This window comes from Cydia splendana, chromosome 1 (genome assembly GCF_910591565.1).
Source record: "Cydia splendana chromosome 1, ilCydSple1.2, whole genome shotgun sequence".
NCBI classification, from domain to species: Eukaryota; Metazoa; Arthropoda; class Insecta; order Lepidoptera; family Tortricidae; genus Cydia; species Cydia splendana.
Genome location: NC_085960.1, coordinates 400,786 through 423,350, shown reverse-complemented (window position 1 = coordinate 423,350; position 22,565 = coordinate 400,786). Strand labels below are relative to the sequence as shown.

Sequence of the window (22,565 nt, the reverse complement as noted above, 5' to 3'; positions counted from 1 at the left end):
ATATTTTGATAGCAACGAATCCACGGCGAGATATTCTAATTATACTTATTATACAATTTGTTAATGGTTTGATACGACCTGGTAGCGACTCATAGTGCATCCAACGCTCACCGCGAGCGATTGTATCATTATCACTATTAAAACAGATTGACTATTAAAATATAAATTTAAATCTGAATACCACTGGTAGCGAGTCCAACGTCTACAGATACGCGCTACGCAGCGGATAACGCTGCTATAAGCTACGCCGTGGACCCCCGTACGTACTTGCCAGTGAAACTATTAAAATATCTTCATCTCAAATGAACGTCGGCCTTGGCAAATATGCAAAGCGATATATAATATAAGGCTGTCAAAGATACAAGATTGCAAACCACGGTTGGCTCGTCATACAAGCAATTTCCGCGACGTTTTTGTGCCTCCAGAGTCCAACCCGGACTCCATTAGCTGTAAGTAACCATTTTTTGCGCGAATGTCAACTTTGTGTTAGCGTTGTCATAGATGTATGGGACAAATGGGTTCCCGATATGACGCTGTGGCTATTCACGAACCTTTCCCATAGATTTGTTTTTCTTTTACACAGAACTAGCTAGCCCCAAACTAAGCAAAAGTCGTTATAAGGGTGAGCCGACGATGTGCATACTTAAATGGATAAACCTCCATAACTCAGGAACTAAATTAAATATTCGTGATTAACACACAAAAAAAAATGCGCTTACAGGGATTCGAACCCAGGAGCTGCAGCTTCATGAATACTAGGGTCATCCTTGGAGCTGGGCAACGAATCGTTTTTTCCCCTCTTGTCTGACCAATTTCTTCTGCTCTATACAGCATAGCCGAGGTTCATGAGCCCACGATTTGCGACCACCACACACATAAGAAAGATTAAGTTTGGTCTCAGATTAAAAACATTTTAAAGGTCAAATGAAACTACAGACGAGTACAGAAAGTTTCGTGAACAGGGATCAAGTAGTCCGGTAGAAGGGTCGGAGGGATATTGTCATGCATGGCCGCCGGGTTTAACTTCTCGTCGATAAGTGCCGCTATTCATCTACAATATGACGACACGGCTCAATTTGATATGTTCCTTTTTAGTTAACAATTTTTCCAGAACTTCCAACTTTGTAGGTATGTAAGCTAGGAGGCAAAAGCCTTAGACCGGGCCGTGTTCAGACCGGAGCTTCCGACGCATCATTTTCTATGGAAAGCATCACGTGATCGCCTGTCATGTCATAGAAAAGATAGCTCCGGAAGCTCCGGCCCGGACACGGCCCGGTCTAACGTGAGTCATTCTTTAATTGATACAGGGGCAACACAATTAGGACGTGATTTACAGCGCCTGTAGTTTCCAACGTGACAATACATTAAATAATGTTTTATTGCAGAAAGATAACAAGGCGTCTCCCTCCTGTGATAATGATAATATATCGCGCGGCGGCAAATTATCATACTGGTCGTGGTTATTGCGCGAAAGCAAAGTCGAACCAATGTGACTTGAGCTTAGTTTTCTCAATAGGCCATAAGCAATATTTGGCGTTCACCACAGAAATATGATTTTGATGGCGTTCACTTGTGTATACAAACAAAATGATTACGATCTCTTTCACTTCTGCTACGAGTATGGAAATGTGAATGAGAAGTTTTACAACCCCGGCCGTCTGTTGCTTCTCGGTCCATTGAAAGGACATTGAATCAATGGCATCCCTCCCGCTGGTTTAAAGTAATTGAGGAAAATATCAGCTGGCGTGGAAAGCCCTACAACATATTAGAGCGCCTCATGGTGGCCACGACCCCAAAATATCAGGTTTTGACATAGGAGAAAAAAATACAGATGGATTAACAGATAGTGGCCTGCGCTTTCGACTCTTCCGTGCTTCCGTGCTTCCGTGATCGTCATGGCGGCCCTGTAAGTGGAAGTGGCAATAAAATGCACCCGCGACGCAACTAGCGCAGTAGCGTCGTGTCTCCTACCCATGACAGGACTATGTACAGTTAGCGTCAATAGTAGCGTCTGAAACAACGTACCCAAAGTATCTGCCACTGCCGAATACTTTTACAAATAGAGCTATTTCTCGACAGTTCGCATTCAAAAGTACATATCTGCAACTGTTTAATTGTTTTATATCTAGACAGTTATCTCTTTTGGTTAAGCTATCAGAGAATGATAGATAATTTTGACGCATAGTCTGATACACTAATTTTGATGCTGAGTGTACCTTACGATTTTTAATGTTAAAAAAACTAGCGCGGCTACAGCTAGATAATATTAATTAGGTAATATTTGAATACCACTAAGGGTCTACCACCTACCACCTATTTTAATACTACTAAAAAAATGTCTTCATTTGGTTATTACGAGTATTTATTATCAAGCTAGCCGTACACGTATACAAGTTTCTTGATTTGAAGAAAAACGTGCTGCCATGCGACAGTAGCTTATCCATCGTATTTCATACTACTAGTTAGGTCTCAGTTCTTAATTCTGTATTGAAAAGAAACGTTATAATTTACTTTTTCCTCACCAAACAACCTACGTTTTTTCGTTCACTGTGTACATAGTAACGCGGGGAACATCACAGACTGCTGACGGTGGTAAAATAACAGTTCTGCTGAAAATATCCGCTTGAAGCTTAATTGACGTTTGAAGAGGTGAAAAGGGAGAACTTTTAGTTTGCAATGCGATACTGAAAACTTGGTGAAAGATTTATACCTACCATCGATAATCAGGGTGTTTCATTCTATCATCATATAAAACGAAGAAATCAGGCTAACATCGAAGGCCTCTAAGTCAATCAATCAATCAATTATTTTATTTCGTCATCATAATAGGTGTAAATACATTAGTACAGGTGAGTCCACCAAAAACAGTAAAATAAGGCACATCCGAGCTTAATTTCGCATAGAAACGTTTCCTAAGGAGCCGCTCCGACCCGACACCCGACCTTTAAGAGTCGTAATGAACACATCCAACTTAATGTGTACCTACTTACATATGTACGCGCCTCACCACATACAGTTTAATCCACTAGGCGTTTCACCAGTTACATCACCGTTAAAGTTATTAACTATCCAAAAATTATACCGTTATTGGTCGAATTTTATATTAATATTATAACTATCCCGGATCGCAAAAAAATACTGCTCAATATAGGCGTCGAGAAAAACGTATAAAGGCCGGGCAATACTAGACCCTACTTCGATGTCCCTAAGTCCTTAATTCGTTGCAATTTTCTAACTTTTATCTGTTCCTTTTTTAACAAGTTCGGCGTGAAATTTCGGTCTAATAACGAATCATTTTTTGTTTCCAATCTGGCCAAGTTGGAGGGAAGTTGGGAGCACATCGCAGTATTTATTACGTGGCATAAATATTAACGCGATTCAGTTTCCTTCGTGTTCGCGCTGACGAATTGATTTGAGCAACTTTGATCGATTTAGGTTGCTTTAATTTCTAAGTATAAGATGGCTCAGTAAACTCAAGTTATATTTTGGTAATGAGATATGCGTATATATAAGTATTAGGTATATCTATCGTAAACTTTAACAATATGTACAATACACTAATGTACAGTACAGTAAATACAGTAAACTTTAACTTAAGTATAAGTAGTGTAACAGTGAGCTTTACTAGGTATAAGTAATAGTAAATAGTTTACCTATGTGACTGGTTTATGGAATGAGCTACGCTACAACCGAATGCATACGTGTTTAGATAGACAAACTAAAGTCTACAGTGTCGGCATTCTTAAGCGAACCTTCCGCTAGTGTCGGATCGTCTTCCCTATTGTTTCTTACGTCGCTTCATGTTATCGTATTAACACGCTCCTGACATTTCGATACCCCTGCAATAATGACCTTCTTTTTTATCCCCGACGAGCCCCGCGGGAAACGCGCCTCCCCACCTGACATAAATTACCCGCGTAACTGATGTCCACTCGAGACCACGTTTTTACCTTATTAGCTTCAAATAACCCTTCTCGGGTCGACGAACTTCATCTATAGACGACCCCCTTTAAGGGCGTAGCGGCGCATACGATCACGGTGTTAGAGTGGCCGTTATTTGCACAGGTTTACGTCAAGCTGAGGCTTCGTAAGTCAGATATAAGTTTGAAAAGCGGGAGTGTTCATAAAAGTCTGCGGGTGATATCGCGGGCGTTTAGCCGGGTCGCAGCCCGGTGCGATCCGGAGCCGAGATCAGACAATATTTACTTCTAGTTCGGTGCGATCCGGCTTGTGCCGCGCCGGGATCTAATATTTACCCCAGTCAAGCTGACTGAGGAACCGATACCTGTCGAAGATTTCTTTGCGATCTCCGAGACTTTTGGCATTTTATAAGTCAACTATGTTAATGCAATCTTATGTAGGTACGTCCGTTTTGGTAAGAATATAGACTTGGAATAATTAGAGGTCGCTGTGTAGCGATATCTAGAGGTACAATGACACACTTTAATCGCTAGTAAGCGTGTGATAAAAAAGTCATTAGATTCAAACACACAAAATTCATCAACATGCTGCCACGACTACTTTGTTAATGCTTATTTAAGCTTAACAAAGAACTGTAAAAAAACAGCTTATAACTAAAAAACGAACCTTTCTGCATAAAAAACATACCTGTAACGGAAATAAATAAATATAAATATGGCCAGTGATATCAAATCATAAAAATAAAACAAAAAGAAGTAAATTTATACTAGCCCACACCACGTTGGTTCACATGCAGACACCAGCATATAATGATACGTTGTTAAAATGCACACACACTATTTACAGTTCAACATATGTACATGAGCGTTTTATCAATACATATGTATACATACAACAAAGTCAGAATCAAATAGACAGTGAACGCCAAAGGGACCTTAATTAGTGAAACGCATCTTTGTTACCATAGGAATAAGCATATTGCGGGATATTTGGTTAATTAGGCTGTCATCATCCATTTAAAGCTTACACTGCCAATTCTCTGAAAACATACCTGCTGTCTACATAAGTATGTATGTAGGTGACATTGATTCGAAATTCCAATTATGGAGTTAATAATGTGAATGACTTAACTTTGCAGGTATTGTAATTCAGGAATATACCGCAAGAGCCAATATTATAGGTACTCGTACTTTCAAATTATGTGCTTCTACCTATAGATATATAAGCTGAAGCTTAACAAACAGAGATATGTCTCTACGAGTAGGTACATATATAATAATTTAACTATTGCGCATACTTTTGAACGCGAACTGTCGAGATATATTTATGTCTTGAAAAGTATTTGAGAATACCTTTGGTGCGTTGTTATACGCTACTTTTGATGTTGACTTTTGTTGTTAGACATACCTAATATATATTTATTTATTTAAACATTATTGCACAAAATACAAATAAAATGTACAAATGGCGGACTTAATGCCTAAAGGCATTCTCTACCAGTCAACCATAGGGCTAAACAGAGATGTAATAAAAATGGTGCAAGAAGAAGAGTAAGAGAATTCAATTAGGAACTATTGCAAACAACTGAAAAACATAATAAACTACATATACAATACACAGATAAAAATAATAAAATATATACAATGAATATACTACTACATAATTCTCACATACATACTAATATATTACGATGGATACTACCTACTCATACTCTTGTTTCAGCAGATGTTTATGCAGCATCCTCTTAAAAGCAAATTTGCTCGGGGCTTGTCTTATGTTGAGAGGGAGTGAATTCCAGAGACGACTCGCCTGGACAGCGAAGGAATTAGTCATGAAACCAGTATGGTTTGAAACCAGTATATATGTAATCAACAATAAACATCTTTGGACACCAGTAATCAAGAACAATTGACGTTTTATCTCCGAATTACACTCGCTCCCAATTCCGCTCCCAATTCAGTTTACGAGCCAACGTTTCACTACAATGGCAGTCATCGTAAACGGTGATCAATCGATTACTATTGTTCGAATAGAGAGAGAACTACCTAGTATAGAGAACTAGCTAAACCTATTGACCGATTGTTCATCTGCGAAGAAACGACCTCCATCGGTACTGCCGGGACAGCTTCAGCTGCTTAAAGTTCGCGGAACGATTTTTTTAATGCACACTGACCAATGAATGATCCTAAAGTACAGTCTAGATGGATCTAAAACGGTTGTTATTGAAAAAAAATCTTAACTACCTAGGTAATCGGCCAATCAGGGTATGGCATTATTAGGTTATGGCATTGGTCGAACGACCGATTAAATCCAAGATCCATATGAGACAGACTATAGTACCTACAAGGTCTAAGAATCTTAATCATAATCATAATCATAAAATTTTTACAAAGTTCACTGGTTCACTAATAGCCTATATCTTCACCTTATTTGTCAGGAAATATGGACGACAGGAGAGAATTGATCTAGGACTCAAGAAATAATGGTGTAGCTTACGGCAAACAACTAATACTGGTGAATTAAACCTAAGTAAGAGAATAAAACGCACGTCGCACCGTTGTTTCTGAACTAAAATCTATCGCAAAACGACCAAATCAATCGTTTTTCAACGGCAGCCAATTTCGACAACGATAAAAGTTAGTTGTTTTAGAACCGCCGCTGGTACGCTCACAAAAAGGCTTCGTTAACAAGTTGTGCATAAACAAAGTTCTTTGTACAGGTGCGGGTATTGGGGCCGATCAGCCTGAATATTCATGCAGGAGACACTTACACGTGCATGTACCTTGTGCAGAATTGTAAACTTTAATACCAATTTGATTAGACGGTGTCCTTGTCACACATGTACCTGAGCTTTAGGAAAAGCGAGCAAACATATCCAATCTGTTTTCTATAGCATTTGGATAAGTACGTCTAATTCCAAATAAAGCGTACACGCTGGGAGTGTGGAATAGATTATCCATTGTCATTACATATGTATTGCGAACTCGCCGCAAGCGCAGGGCTTGAAGCTTTATCTATCTCGTTCAATTTCAGAGCAGCTCATATGAGTGAGTAAGATCGTACAATACCTACACACTCTAACTCGTTGCCTGAGTAGGTACTTACCCACAACACAAGCCCTCATTTTACTTTAACCAATCATTGCAGATAATCTTTATGAAGTGTATAGGGTCCAAAACCATCAGTTAACTCGCGATTCAATACTATAATGTCAGGTCTTTAACCAAAGATCCTGATTCATCTTACATGTATGTTAGTCCATTACGCATAACATAAATATACTTTCAATATTCGAAGGCAAACTTACGGCTGTAAAGCATCTCAAGTTCGTAGTTGCAAGCGTCAATATACTTCAGTGGCATAAAAATGTCGCAAGCGTCGTGTAATAAAACGTCTAGAGCCCTCAGCACAAAAGGGGACCCTCATAAACACGCCTTATTATTTCCTCAACCTTTGTACGGAATCCCAATTCTCGACATTAATATGCACTCCATTTTAAGGTCGGGAACAAAGCATTTTTATATTAAATAATTTATGTAAAATTGCACGTGACGTAACTGTAATTGCGTCAATCCGCGCAGCATTTTACGTGAAGTTCTAATTTTATTCGCGGAAGTTATAATTGCAGCTTGCGCTTTCGTGTAAGTCCTAATGATAGCTTATCATGGAAAGTAACTGTCGGCTCGATTCGGAAAATGAATTAGATTTCTACTAGACTTCAACAAGTTAAGATACGGATAACTTAAAGATATTTGTAAGATAGATATGTCAAATTTGACGTTTCCGCGATTCTGGAGGTCCTCTTGAACGATTTCGACAAGTTATGACTTATATATCCAAGTCACATCTAGTCGATATTTAATGTAGATCTAGTTGATCTCTAAATCGTCTCAAGATCTTGTGATTATCTCGAAATCCGAATAGGCCTGTGTGCCCTCTCCGACAACATTAAACGCAGTAGAAAAGAAAAACGTACTGTTTACTACAATATTTCTGATCTTTGTCATACGGTACATTAAAATAACAGTGGTTATCATATGCCAATTTTCTCACTGGAAAAACTAATCGAACGATTTAACAGCCCGCCTCTACTTTTACTTGAAGTTAGTCTATTTATTTCACTGTGATCGTCTCGTTAGCAGCTTTCATAAATAATTTCCACATTTTCCAGTCTCGGCGACGGACCACGCACCTCGTTAACTACTTGTTAGCATGTAAATACATTATTTTCATTTACATTGGGAAATTCCACGACATACTCAGTAATTTACAACCTGAAATCACGTCCACGTATTTTTACTGTGACTTTGTGCATGTGACAGCTACAGTTTTAGTACAAGTTCAGGTTTCTTTGTTCTGATTAAGCTAATAAGCTTAGTCACACGCAACAAATTAGGTATATTCAAAACATATAGAATTAGGGCCCGATTCGGATTTTGAAATAGACATCTATTAGATATCTTTTAGAAATCACCAAGATACGATAACGATATGTTTAAGATCTAACCTGTCAAATTTGACATTTGCGCGATTCTGGAGATACTCCTGAACGATTTCCTCAGGATATGACCTAGTGAATTGGATATTCACATCTAATTCATCTATATCTAACGTAAAAGTGACATTGGTTGCCCGAATTGCGCTGCAAAAGAGAACTAGTTGATATCTAAACTATAACGTATCTAGTACGTGTCGTCTCTTGTGAATATCTTGAAGTTCGAATACTACATAAACGTCAGTGACACCAAACCGGCTGTTGGAACGAAACGAAACGCAAGGCTTCATCGGGGACTGCGGCGAGACGCAGGCGACCTCTGTCTTAATTTTCGATCGAGCTAACGCTGTGACATTGCAATTTTGAACATGTAACAAGCAACTGATTTTTCTATTTTTTTATATGTACTTGTGTGGCAGAATACAGTACATTTCTATTTTTAAACAATTTTTTATTCTGCCTGATCCTTCTACAATCCTGAACACCAGCTGTCAACGGTAAAACGTTAGCTAAATGTTATTGTACTTATGGGGTTGTGGGGATTTTTTTAGTTCACTGCTATGTGGCGTTGATTAGTCCATGAATTGTGGTTGGTTTGATTTAGGACCAAATCATACGCATTTGAAATTAAATGTTTTAAAATCCTAGGTCTAACGTAGATGAAAAACACTGACACGTATTGAATATTCCACGGCCTTTATGGTACATATTAATGAAGCTGGCACTGGCAGCACGATCGACGATCATAATTGATATCTAGCTCATTTACGAAGGCCTACGGTTTCGGACCTTCAAATATTTGCTCTAGGCAGCCGGTTATCGCTAGCCATTTTATAGCGAACCGGCAATATAGGTAGCGGGAACTACCGGGATAGCTACACTTAGTACAGTTACCCGTCCGTAAACCACACTTCACTGCGGTTACATTCATTAAGTACCTACTTGTTTTCCTAGGGTCATTGCCTCGCATATTTTGTAACCCAGTATTATGTTATTGTTCATTTTACGGCTATCTTTGCGTTGCGATTTGAAGTGCAAAACAAGTAAGCATTGAAGTGATTTCTATAGTGTTTCTGACAACGAGCTCCGATAGAAACCTAAGAATGAAATATTGAGTTTTCAATTGGCCTAACTCTTCAATTCAAAGCTTTCTCTATCTTCTTTAAGGTCGAACATCGTACTGCTTATTTGAAAGCACCTCGAGAGATAGGTAACTCTAAAGTTTGCAGTTGCCTCTTTTGTATCAAACTAAGTTGTTGTCGCCGTACGGCTCGATTCGGAAAATGAATTAGATTTCTACTAGACTTCAACAAGTTACGATACGGATAATTTAAAGATATTTGTAAGATAGATATGTCAAATTTGACGTTTCCGCGATTTCCGCGATTCTGGAGGTCCTCTTGAACGATTTCGACAAGTTATGACTTATATATCCAAGTCACATCTAGTTGATATTTAATGTAGATCTAGTTGATCTCTAAATCGTCTCAAGATCTTGTGATTATCTCGAAATCCGAATAGGCCTGGTAGTCTCAAATAGAATCTGCGGCGAGCCCGGCGCGGCGCCAGCTAACTTGTAATAACATGATTGTCATAACCAACGTTGCCTAGTTTTTGCGCTTAAACAGTTGAAATCATGCAAGTTGCAAATTACAACGTGCATTGCAACTTGCAATGCACGTTGGTGCATTGGTATTGGACATTGGTAATAGATGGTTTTAAAATGAAAGCCCAGTTGAATGATCCTGAATTGAACATTGTTTAAGCGCCAATTTCCTTTCTCCAAATTGACAATTTTTATTTATACGTCAAATTACGTCATATACCTACTTTACAGACATTTACAAATTTCTTAGTAAATATGCAGACATCTAATAGAGCGCGAAGTGAGTCGGCGCTCCACTTTGTCTCGGTCTTCCGCAGTCGAGTTTCTCCAAACTTCTATCGGGCTTAAAGCCATGTTCATTAATGGCAGCGTACCTGCGCTGTTGTTTGAGTTTGAAACGACTTTACAAAAGACAAAAGTTACACGGAAAAGTCGGTACAGGAAACTACATTTCAATGTTGTAATGTTCTCTTTACGGGTCTTAATACAGTACCGGATTGCATATAATTGATAAAAATGATTCCTGCTAGGTATTCCACTACACCTAGACTAGCAGTAAACATAAATAACCTAATTTGAATGCGCCGGGGCCGGGCCGAGGTAATGTAGACAAACGATGCGACGCGAGCGTTAGGTACCTACTTGCATTTGGCTACTTACTTTAATTTTTGTGGCTTGACTAGGTACGAACGTCATTTCATGATTTATTCGTTTTGAATAGTAACATTTTGTAAAATCTGAGATTATTTCAATGAAGTATTAAAAAAAAGTATTTATTCCAATGCCTATCTGGTTTCCAATGTTTAGCAAATAAGTACCTAGCCTGGATCAAAATTGACTATGGCGACCATAGCAATTAGGTAGATGCATGTTTTTCGTAGTATTTAATGGGCCTTATACAATTTATACATATAGCTTAGCCTAACCAGTATTGGTCTTAAATTTTTCTTGAGAAAAGTTTAAGAAAATAGTTGCACACAAATATGACGAGTGTTGTTCTTCTCTGTAACCAACTCTTAATGCGTGACTACCAGAGAACCAAAAAGCAGGTTATACAGATTTTTATTATCTTTAATCTAGCGAGCTTTAAACTAGCTAGTCTGCGGTTACAACACTAAACCTAGCGATCCACTACTCAATCGAGTTTTTACTGCATCTCTTAAAAACTGCAGCATCCTTAAAGTTTCGTTACAATTTATTCGGTTAGCGATATAAAAGCAAGTGCCGCTCCGTGGAGTGGATCGTATCATAAACCAGTAGTTCTTTATGTACATAAAGAACGTGTTCGATCGCTGGTGGAATTGATTCCTGGAGACTCGTCTTTATGAGAGAACACTCGTCGGATTGACGACCCATTCAGAGCTAGTCACAGCTGTCTGCGTTCAAACGATGCATACAAAGTCGGTGTTAATGCTTGAAGAACAGCATTTATAGGTGCAACCTTGTATCGACTTTTCTTATCGAGACTTGACGAATCTTAGTTGACATCCTTAGCGCATTCGTATTTTAGGGTCGTTTGCACCAAACCGTTTGTCACCGTTAAAGCGTTCGCAAAATTTTATTGTATGGGAAGTTTCATAGATCTCTGCTGCGTGACGTTGATCAGTCCGTTAACTGTGGTTGGTGCAAATTGCCAAGGTGCAAATAAGTACATGTCTACTCCAGTTTCAAATATCCAAAGCTAAAAGGAATGAAAAGCCGTGGATTTTGTGGGTAGAGGTTTGTGTCGAATGTTCCACTGTAGGGACAAAACTATTGAGCCGATTTAGGCGAATAAGGTGATATGTTTTTGTGACCCGTGTATAGATAAAATTCTTTCAACTGAGCTTGTTCAATTGCCTGTACTAACAATGGCATTGTTCTATTACAATCCTATTATCTGCTTTTGTTCTCGTAGGCGCCAACCAATTTACTTACAAAATAAGTTAGAAGTACATTGCATGTATATTGAATTCTAAACCTTATTTCTTGTTGAATGGGGTTAAAATGGTCTAAAAAGATAATATCATATTCAATCTTTTGGAAAGTCACATGCACCTTAGCCACGACAGGTGTCGATGGTTGTTAAATGCAAAAAAAGTTGGGTTAGCCATTATTTAGTTAGTGTATTTTGTAGTCTATTGTTTAAAGAAATAGAGTCGTTAATCTATACTAACATTTCAAGGCGGTTATAATATGTTTTTACTACGAGGGGATTATCCTAATTTGTGGTTTACCACTCAATGGTATTGTATTCTTGAGACTCTTTGAGTAAACTAGCTCAGATCGCTTGATTCACACTATAACATAGGCTACATATTTATCTAACTATCAGGAAAGCCGGGAAGGCTTCATCAAATAAAAAATGTTTTCATGTAGTAAGTAGTCGTTAATGTAGCTAAACGCATCAGACTAGTAACACTTGACAGTGTATGAGTGAAAGTCAACGCTGTAGGTAACCTATTTAGCCAAGTTCACACTGACGATAGTACCGCGGCGGAAATCGAAAGCGGCCGGGAAACGTCTATATCGCGGCGACGTGCATACACTGATAACATAGTGCACACTATACACAACTACGCTAAAGGGTACCAGCACGTTTCTCATTTTCAACAGGAAATACGAATGCAGTATCGGCATTTAACAGATACCTAGTGTAGGTACGTTGGTGTGGACAGTGGCGGTGTCGTGCAAATACGTACTAGTAGAGGTACTTACATGTATTCTAACTATTCTACTCGTAGGTATGTTTATGTCGTGTTTCATCGTAGCGTTTCAAACTAAGCCGATTTTGGTGAATGAGATGTCAATCTAGAGGTATATTTATGACGTGGACGACAGGCTAAATTCATAATCGACTTTATATGGAACGAGGTTTTCATTGTAAAGTAGTTCGTAGGTACATAGTACCCGCGGTAACCTACGTACCTTCTAAAGAGTTGCAATTTGCAAGTCTCCAGGTGATAACAACTTATAAGGCGAAGCATATAACATTTAATACTTACACAAATACCTACTATTGCCACTTACTTTTCCGCAATGCAATAGAAAAGTCAGTTGCGACACTTGCGACACCTTGCGGTGTCAACTCAACACGTGGCGGCAAGATCCTTGAGACGTTTCAAATTGAGGCGGGGAATAAATGGCGCACATTTTGGAGCGCATTCCTGGCTTTGTGTTCAGTCGTTCACATTCCCATTGTTAACGCAAACGGGTGAGGCATTCATTGTAAAAAAATGGCCAAGAACATGTCAGCCAATGTTCGGTGTATGTTCCCGTAGTTGGCCAACCGTAATAAAGGGCGGATATAGAATCTTGTTCTGTCTACCAAACACTACTATTACCTACTCAACACCACAAACACACTACTCACCTATCTGAGGTACAACAGAGGTACGGTGTATGAAATGCAATAGGATGAGATTGTTCAAAGTTATGCTGATTTTCCCGAACCTTCGACTCGTCTATGCTCGATAAGCGTTTGAAATTATATCTTCGAATGCACAGTTTCGCATTCCAGCATATTACATTAATTCCTGCCCTAAACTATTAGCTGCAAGGTTCAAAACGCGTTGGCAGAAGTCCGGTGTGCTTCCGCACGAACAAGCTCGCAGAATGCGTCGCGACAGTTATGACGAATGGCGGCGGTAAAAGGGACTCGAATAGTTTTGCCAACAATAACTTGCTGCACACTGCAGCGTTTATTGTCTACTGTCGAAACGAATAAATGCAATGTGTTAGTTTTGGCGATTTTCATATAAAGGCAAAAGTTTCAAATAAGTGCAAAAAGGCCTTGCAAACCAGCCTACGGCCCTTATTTATTTTAGATTCAAAAAAATTACACAGCATTACAACAAGCTAATACACTGTGGAATTCATAACAGACAGTATTTATACAGACTAGGTACATGATCTAAGGACAAGGACAAGAGGACAACCAGTACAAAAGTAAAAGTGAAAAACTAATACAAGACAGAAGATTCGCGTTTATCCATCGTCTCACAGATGGTGCTCTGCTCGGTTGGGCATAAGTTAAGGTAACAAATATCTATAAAAACTTTTACAAAAAAAAAGAAAACCGACTTCAAAAAGGATGAAATAAAATATTATCCGTTTTTAAGTATATGCGTTAGCGTTACCAACTGATATGTTTGAAGTCGGTGCCAAGCCAAATTTGAAGCATACCATGATTTTAGGGTGACTCGATAAGAATGTACGTGTAAGAATGTATGTGTGTATGTACGTTGGATTACCTACCTTACACCACACGACAGCAATGATCATACTTTCTGTAGATACCTAAGAACACACCGTCAAGCCACCTTGGCGCAGTCCGTACCATGTTTGTCGGTACTAGTATAAAACCAATGCGATTGCCGATATGTTTTTTAAAGAGCAATTTTTACAAATTTTCGAACTGTCCATAGTACTCTGGTGTGGGATTGGGACTGAGTTATTTCCCGCCTCTAATCCAGAAAACTTGATTTCAAAATATAAAACAATCCAAGGACCATCTACAACAGGGCTTTAACTTTTTAACTGCATGGCAAATTTCACCAGTTTACATGGCAGTTGTTTAGCCGAAAAGGTGACAAAGAGACAGACAGAATTACTTTCACCATTATAATATTAGTAAAGTTGTAATGTGAATTATAGACATAAACCTGATTATTTTTGACCGGTATTGTTACTATTTGTCGTGGCACCGACTTCAAACATATCAGTTGGTAACGCATATACTTAAAAACGGATAATATTTTATTTCATCCTTTTTGAAGTCGGTTTTCGTTTTTTTTTTAAGTTTTTTTTTTTCAATTTTTAGTTTTAAGGCATTGTTAAAAGCTTATGAGTGACGTGTGACGCATGAATGAAAAGCATAATAATGCGTATCACTAAATTCGAAATTATTCCTGTCACTACACAAACACAAAATCCATCCTCCGCCCCGCCACTGACCCAATCCCTCAACCCCCCAATCCCTCAACCCCCCGATAACTCAACCTCTGATCACGGAATCCCTCGACCCTGAACCACCAACCTTTCAACCGCCATTTCCCGACTCCTCAGTAGCCTTACCATAAGTCTTACACTGACATATTCGCTAGCGTGTGCGTAACTTACTTTCTATGCGTCGTGCTGGCATCCTATTAGTGCGAACGAGATAGTTACGAAGACGTTAGCGAATATGTAGTAGTGTCAAACTCTTGGTAGGGCTACAGTTGTACTTCATCAAATTGGTGATTTTCGGGGGGAAATGCTTAAGTTACTATAGAAAACAACGATGTCGCCATACTCGTGCCTTTAAAAATTGAGGAGTTCCCTCATTTCCTTATGAATTCCGTCATCAGATTAGAACCAACAATGTTATGGGAACATCTTAGAGGTAACTTCGTTCAAACGAAAAAAGTATTACTCAAATCGGACCACGGGTTTCGGAGTAATCTACATTTATAAAATCATCATTATTATCATCAACAATCATCATCATCAGGTCCACTCTATCAAATTAGTGATTTTCAAGAGGGAATGCTTGATTTGCTTAAGACAATACCCAAATTACCATACATGTGCCTTTAACAATTGAGGAGTTCCCTCAATTCTTCATGGATCCCATCATCAGAACAGCACCAGATTAATGTGGGACCACCTTGGAAGTACCTTCTTTCGAACAAAAAAATAATTGCTCAAATCGGACCACGGGTCTCGGAGTAATCGCTGAACGTCCTACATTTTAAGAAATCGTCATGATTATCATCAAAACAATCATCATCATCAGGTCCACTTCATCAAATTGGTGCTTTTCGAGAGAAAATGCTCGAGTTGCTTAAGAAAACACCCAAATCACCATACATGTGCTTTGAAAAATTGAGGAGTTCCCTCAATTCCTCATGGATCCCATCATCTGAACAGCACCAGATTAATGTGGAACCACCTTGGAAGTACCTTCACTCGAACAAAAAAATAATTACTCAAATCGACCCACGGGTCTCGGAGTAATCGGTGAACATACATAAAAAAAAAACATAGCCACAACCGAATACAGAACCTCCAACTATGAAATTGAAGTCGGTTAAAAAGTAGAAAAACAATACCGAGAACTAAACACTAAATTAATAACTAAGCTAAATAAAGCCACAACCAAGACTCAATCAAACAACCCGTCCCGCGCCCTTCCAGACGCAAAGGTGCCCATCACGCTCGCCGCGTTGCCACGCTGGACCGCGATAGACAGCCTCTGCTTCAGGAATGACCCGGAACGAGGGTCATGACCTACCTCCCTCAAACGTTGCCCCAATTCGCACAAAAAAAATTTTGGCCTCGGCACACCAACACCCGGACGTCTCTACTGCCAAAGGGACAAAAAGATATTTTGTCAGCAGCGCCGAGTACTTATCGCGCTTTCGAAGCGCCTCTAACTCAGCCGCCGCTCCTGCCGTCCGGACCGTCCGTCCTATGTGCGAGGCGGCAAACGTGCTGACACATGTGGCATCCCAAAGTAGACACTTACCCTTCTCCCATGGAATGAGTGTCAGCCCGTCAGGTCTTTTGCCATCGGACCGGCTCAGGCCTGGAGGTTCCAACATGCACGGCACATTCGTAGACAAAAGAGCCCTCCTCACACCGTCCTGAACTACTCCGACGAGTCATTTATGACAGATGTCACCTATTTATGTCACCTGTATTATAATACAGGTAATGTAGCGAAGTGTTATGAATAGATTTAAGCCTTCAGTGATAAAGTGGTGGAAATAATGTAAACTCAGAGCGCGCGTGCCTCCAGCATTCCTCGCTCTAATACCGTCGCCAGGAATGCTTTGAGAGAATCATCTCGAGCCGAGCCAAGGAGGCCAATTCGAAGATACATTTTGACATGAAAAAGATATAATTTAGCCATAATTCGCGCGTGTGCACTTTCACTTGTCCGTAAACTTATACATTTTGTTGTTTAATTAATTGGCCTCAAGGTCCCGCGTGCTAACGTCATAAACTACAAGTATTACATTAGCAACAACTTCCATGACACCCGTCACTTTGCTACAATTTTACGTTTTGAAGTCACAGCACTTTGAAGTGTTTTAACTTTTTTTAGTAACGGCTCGATTCGGAAAATGAATTAGATTTCTACTAGACTTCAACAAGTTACGATACGGATAATTTAAAGATATTTGTAAGATAGATATGTCAAATTTGACGTTTCCGCGATTCTGGAGGTCCTCTTGAACGATTTCGACAAGTTATGACTTAGATATCCAAGTCACATCTAGTCGATATCTAACGTCGATATCTAATCTAGTTGATCTCTAAATCGTCTCAAGATCTTGTGATTATCTCGAAATCCGAATAGGTCTGTAAGACTAACATCGTTCATTTGAATCTCAAAGTGATTTTATGATTTCAATTGCTTGTAGCACCTATCCTATGTACCTATGTATACTGCTTGCTGTATGAAACTTGGATGAAACTCGAAATTTTGTTTATCGTTCTTTTATTTTTAATAACTTTGATGTTCATAACTTGAAAAAATGTCGTCAACGAAGTACGGACGCGACAACTCCAAACAAACATTAATTATTAGGTACTTTCATTTCTGAAGTGCGCTTCAATGGACGTTTCTTGACTTATTATGGAATAAGGAACTTTCATTAACCTTCCTTATGCCTACTCCCGTATTCTGAAGAATGTTTGGTTTGAATCTAGTACCCACATTTTATGGCAACCAAGGGGTAGGTAGGTACCTATGTGATATTTTTTTCATAGGTATAATATGTCCAGTGGGTCGAAAAGGACCTTTTAAACATATTAACTTTTTAAGTTCATATATTCATACATTATACTGCACTATAATATAAATTTTGCAATATTTCTCGGCCCAGCGCTAAGCCTAAAATGACATGGAATGTATGTGCTCATCTATTTAATACAAACTTAATCATCTTCAACTCTATTTCAATGACCTTAAGGTTCAAACTTACCAAAACTTTGCTCTAACACATGTAACATGACATCGCGCGTATGTGTACTGTGTAGGCATGTCTACTAGCTAGCGACTGCGGTAAATTCCATCTGTGTTCCACATCATGAAATACCACATGACGCTAGGTGAATAGGTGATGTAATAATGTTCCACGTCGCGAACAATTGTCTGAATCGCAGGTATCCAGTTACCGCCACAATAAGATCTAACCTCACGACTGTCATCATTTATTAACACCCTCGTTCAATTTCTAATACAATAATAGTATTACTACTATTATTACTACAAATGGGTAATTGCTGGCTGAGTGGATACAATTGACGAGTGAGGAGAGGCCGTTTAGTAACACGAGGCGAGGCCGTTTAGTAACACGAGGCTCGCAGTTTTACTCCAGTCGAGAGTTGTATTTATGTACGTTCTGTAGTTCTTTTAAAAGGATGCGCTAAACGACGACTCAAATTAATAACACCAATTAATAACATCTCATTAGGATTCTTAATCTAGTGTTAAATATAATTACAGCTATTATGGTTGTTTCGTAAGTTTAATAAGTTTTATTTTTAAATAGCTTCATATTCAGTTTCAAGTTAACCCGCCACCATGCTTGTTAATTCATTCAAATTCATTGCCCCCCATCTAGCAGTTAGTTACTACATGTTAGTCTACTGTATCTACCAAACGTGTTGAAGCCTAAACGTGCCACTCACAACCGTCACACAGGTGCTCAAATATTATGTCTAATTAATATTTTTTGTACAGAATCAGTTAGGAGTTAATGAATGAAACAAGCAGTTAGTATCCCAGCGTTTATTGTAAAACCACAACCACACGTATTCACAGACACCAGACATGATACGATCTCAGCAGATGTCGCGAGTTGACCCACAGGGCTACATGCAACTTTTGGTTTTGACGACCGTTGCCTTGATTAACATTTGTCAAAATCTCGCTGACAGTTATCTCCCGCCTGACTCGCGACATGTGCTCTAAAATGCAACTGATTGAACCTATTTTGTCGTAAATAGATTTTAGTTTAAATGTATTTTCTGTTCCTGATAGCTACGATAGAAAAAGACATACTTTGGAAATGGCTACCGAGCCAAAAGAAATGCCTCTGATAAAGGGCATTTTAATTCTTTTGTTGGCAATGTATCTTAGGGTGGTAATCCATCTTTGCAATGTGTATTGCGTCTCACAATTTTACTTAATGAGAGAGTGAGACGCAATGACATTGGACAAAAAAATTGGAATACCACCCTTACAAGTAACACATTTTTGTTAACTTATTTTGTTTTTGCTATATTAGGAGCCAGCAAAGCAGTATCACGATTTTAGTCAATCAAGAAAACGGTTATAAATTCCCGACTTCTCTCCAAGGTGTAAACATTCAGGAACAGAGGCGACATTATTTCCCCATGTAAGATCCAACCACCACATGTAAAGTTTAGTCAACTACGAGTGTTGATTGTTCAGGTGATGCCCTGTGCGAACTCACCGCTGGCCTGGCTGTCGGTGGAGCCCTTGCGCTCGCTGGGCGTGTCGGACCCGCGCCGCGGGGTCTCGCTCACCACCGTCGGCGGATCGTGGCCCCGCAGTGCGGCCCAGTCCTGGAGAAACATGGCAAGTGTTAGATAAAGTTAATAAGCTGCAGCTACTTTTCTTCACTGTTCAAATTCTAAGTGCTTTTTAACTGCCAGTATACACAGGTAGGTGTAGGCAGGTATGTCCATTACAATCTCTTGTATTTATATAGAATATTTCGGAACGCCGTGCACATTCGTCCATTGTGCGTGGTGCATCTTGCCCTTTTTTTCTTATTTATAAACGGGTCATACGCCTCATTTGTCTTAATCTGTGATTTTGCTTTATGCACCTATTTGTAAGAAAGGGGGGAAACATGACTAGGTAATTGAGACCTTTAGTGCATTTATGAATAAGGGGGTTTGTCATGTGAAACGTTCCACGGTTGCACTGGGAGTGCATACCTGCCGCAGGCGGGCGGCGCGCTCGCGCAGCGCCGGCGCGACGGCCTGCCGCGCGGCGCCGCACTCGCGCTCCAGGTTGTTGTAGTTCTCCAGGACCTCGCGCACTTCCGCTTCTTGCGAGCGAATCAGCTCCTGGACAATACAGTTGTACATTTTACCATTTATTTTTGGTAACTCGTATATACAGTCACGCTCCGTGATTGTTGAGCCATTTAGGGTTCTAGCTAAATTGGACATTCCATAGCGTAAGTATTAGACAACCAATTTACTCTTAGCTATGACCCTAAATGGCTTAACAACAATCGAGGAGTGTGATGGTACACATTTGGTAGGTTTATAAACTCCAAATCAAATGAGGAAGCTCTTGATTAGGTATACTACTCACTTGTACTTCAGCCACGGCAGCAGCATCTTGCGGCGCGGCAGCGAGCCGTGCTCGAGCGGCTTGAGCGCGGGCCGCGGCGGCGTCCAGTCGCGCGGCAAACTTGCCCAGCGCGGCCAGCTTCTGGGAGAGGAAGTCGCGGTGCGCGCCGAGTGCTGCGCATGCCTGTAACACACACAACGCCGTCAAATACGACAATTGAAAGTATACACTGCCCTCCTAACGAAAAGTGCAATAACTCGAGTTTTGGGTCAAATTGAGTTATATACATATTCGGATTGAGCATAACGAGTTCTATATTTTCTTCTTAGACAGTTTTAAGGTATATGTAACGTAAACATGTTTTTTATTAATCATAACTGCAATATCTGAGGCAAAGACTTGTGATTTACTTATGAAGAACGCCATAACTGTAGTTATTCTTGGATTAGTAATACTTTTAAGCAACATTACTAACAATATCCGCAATAACTATAGATATTACACTTTTAGTAAGTAGGATTAATAAAATACTTCAACATCACTTACTTACAAAAACTGCAATAAGGATAGTTATTACGAATATGATTGGTAGGGTATATTATTTTTATTAGCACGTTACTAGTAAAAAGTGTAATAAGAATTGTTATCGCTCTTATGCTTAGTAAAATTGTGATAACAAATGTTAGTCCAATAACTATAAACGCAATAAGTGAAGTTGTTACACTTATGTTTAGGATTGTCGAAATTTTAATGATAAGTTTACTTAATAACAAGGCAATACAACTAAGTTACTGCACTTATGTTTAGGACGATGGGGCACAGACAGTATAGTTTTACCAATCACGGTGCGATATGATGTCAAGTTATCGCATTTATGAGTAGTATAAAATAGAGCATAATATAATAAGTAAAAAAGTTTTAAGTTAAATGGTTTTATTTTAATCAGAAAGTGTACCAAAAACTAGAAAATAAAAATGATTATACAAATCGGAGTCCTAAACGCCACTTTTCGACACTATGTCAGTGATTTAAGTATCAATCGATTTTTTTTCTCAGACTAAAATAAAAACGTGCGGCGTTGGAAGGAAAATATAATACATTTATATATTTGTAAAAGAAAATCTTAGTAAACATAACTATGCATTGTATATTCTTATAATTTTAGATCTTTCTCAACATTTCTAAATACTAACGCCCCACGTTTTTAATTTAGTCTGAGAAAAAAAATCGATTAATACTTAAATCACTGACATAGTGTCGAAAAGTGGCGTTTAGAATCCGACTCGAGAAGACTACATTGCTACCCGCGTCTTGCATGATTACTGTCGAGAAAGGAGCATAGGAAGTATATAGGACTCCGATTAGTATAATAATTTTTATTTTCTAGTTTTTGGTACACTTTCTGATTAAAATAAAACCGTTTTACTTAATTTTATTTTTAAGTTTTTACTTTAGTAGCATTACGAGTTAATAAACATATTAGATTGCGCCCCCGCTGCAAGATGACAATAGTTATGTATCTTACTAGGGGGCAAAATCGGATTTGATACAGTCAGTATTTTCTTGGCGTTGGTGTGGTGGAAAAAAATGGGGTTAGGCTGTATCAGTATAATTATATTATATCAGTTCCGCGTAAGGTCAAAGGCCCGAAGCGTCCGGGAGGTTAGTGCGCCAACACAAAAAACAATAGTACCAGTGTCTAGATGCGAAGGCTGAAGGCCGAGCTCCGCGTAGGGCCGAAGGCCCGAAGCGTTCGGAAGGTTAGTGCTCAGACGCAGAACAAAGGCCGAGCTCCGCGTAGGGCCGAAGGCCCGAAGCATTCGGAAGGTTAGTGCTCAGACGCAGAACAATGGTACAAGTGTCTGAAGGCCGAAGCCCTGAAGCGTCCGGGAGGCGAATACTCAACACGGAACTATAGTATAAGTGTCTAAATGCGAAGGCCGAGGGCCGAGCTCCGTGTAGGGCCGAAGGCCCGAAGCGTCCGGAAGGTTAGTGCTCAGACACAGAACAATGGTACAAGTGTCTTAATTGCGAAGGCCGAGCTCCGCGTAGGGCCGAAGGCCCTAAGCGTCCGGAAGGTTATTACTCAAACACAGAACAATAGTACAAGTGTCTGAAGGCCGAAGCCCTGAAGCGTCCGGGAGGTGAATACTCAACACAGAACTATAGTATAAGTGTCTAAATGCGAAGGCCGAGGGCCGAGCTCCGTGTAGGGCCGAAGGCCCGAAGCGTCCGGAAGG

At 39.5% G+C, this 22,565-nt stretch overlaps 1 protein-coding gene across 1 annotated transcript in view; it reads right to left on the bottom strand.

Moving 5' to 3' along the window:
* The window catches only part of LOC134798617 (dystrophin-like), a 734,075-nt gene that overhangs the window by 691,570 nt on the left and 19,940 nt on the right, over positions 1 to 22,565 (bottom strand). Inside the window, exons 4-6 of the mRNA XM_063770984.1 lie at positions 20,347 to 20,508; positions 19,962 to 20,093; positions 19,472 to 19,583 (exon numbers count right to left, since the gene is read on the bottom strand). Of these exons, the coding sequence (XP_063627054.1) occupies positions 19,472 to 19,583; positions 19,962 to 20,093; positions 20,347 to 20,508 (406 nt within the window). The remainder of the gene's footprint in view (positions 1 to 19,471; positions 19,584 to 19,961; positions 20,094 to 20,346; positions 20,509 to 22,565) is intronic.